Raw genomic sequence first — 837 nt, 5'->3', positions numbered from 1 at the left:
ATCAAGGTGCGACATCTCTCATTCTCTCTTTCTGTCGTTGAAGAGTGGCAACTCATGCGGTGTGTCGGTGGTGCGTGTGCAGTTCGTTCACCACAGGGAAGCCCTGTAAAGTGCTGCCATGTACAACTGCGCGGTGTGTGCAATAAACAAGGTGATCAAGCTCACTGTATGTACATTGGGTGGCATCTGCCTTCAGCGCTCGTCGTCTTCATCTTCGTCGTCACCTTCATCTCCGTGAAGGCTCTCCTGGTCCTCCTCGTCGCCGCCGCCGGGAGGCAGAGTGGGCAGGGCGAACTTGGCGAGCGGAGCGTAGCGGCCGCCCATGTCGCGCAGCACGTCGGCCCACATCTGCGACTGCTTGTCGCGGTCGGCCACATCGACCACGCTCCCCGGTGGCATGCTCGTCGCACTGAACAGAGGCGGCTCCGGGAACACCACTTCGGTCCCCTCCGGCTGCGCCACAAACCACGTCCCTGCCGACGCACACGCACACGACACACGACACGCAGACCGCACGGAGAACTCGTGACGCTGAGTGAAGAAGCGCTTCAAGAGAAGACAAGTACTTGTAGGTGGAGCTCACCTTCTTGGAGTTCGCTCTCGAGTTGGCCGGGAGTCCAGCCGGCGCGGCCGAAGAAGAGCTTCGTGCTGGGGTCGCTCCAGATGTTCCCCTCCAGCGCGTTCGGCTCCACCCGCATCCTCGCCGCACCACCCTCCCCCTTTGCCTCGCTCACCTTCTCCTCCTCCCCTTCATCTTCGTCTTCTCCTTCGTCTTCTCCTTCTTCTCCCCTTTCCCTCTTCGCTTGGTCGTGGCGGCCGCTTCGTCGCCGACGGCGG

General features: G+C 61.6%; 1 protein-coding gene across 1 annotated transcript; it reads right to left on the bottom strand.

Moving 5' to 3' along the window:
• Positions 1-192: 192 nt before the first annotated feature.
• ACA1_205780 (uncharacterized protein) lies at positions 193-836 on the bottom strand (the record flags this gene model as incomplete). The annotated part of the gene is made up of 2 exons (XM_004367418.1): positions 193-473; positions 584-836. Coding segments are annotated over 2 exons (534 nt in total), but the record flags the coding sequence as incomplete, so codon positions are not given.
• Position 837: the final 1 nt, after the last annotated feature.

The sequence above is a fragment of the Acanthamoeba castellanii genome, assembly GCF_000313135.1.
Source record: "Acanthamoeba castellanii str. Neff unplaced genomic scaffold scf7180000084755, whole genome shotgun sequence".
NCBI lineage: Eukaryota > Discosea > Longamoebia > Acanthamoebidae > Acanthamoeba > Acanthamoeba castellanii.
This window is presented reverse-complemented; position numbering and strand designations above follow the sequence as displayed.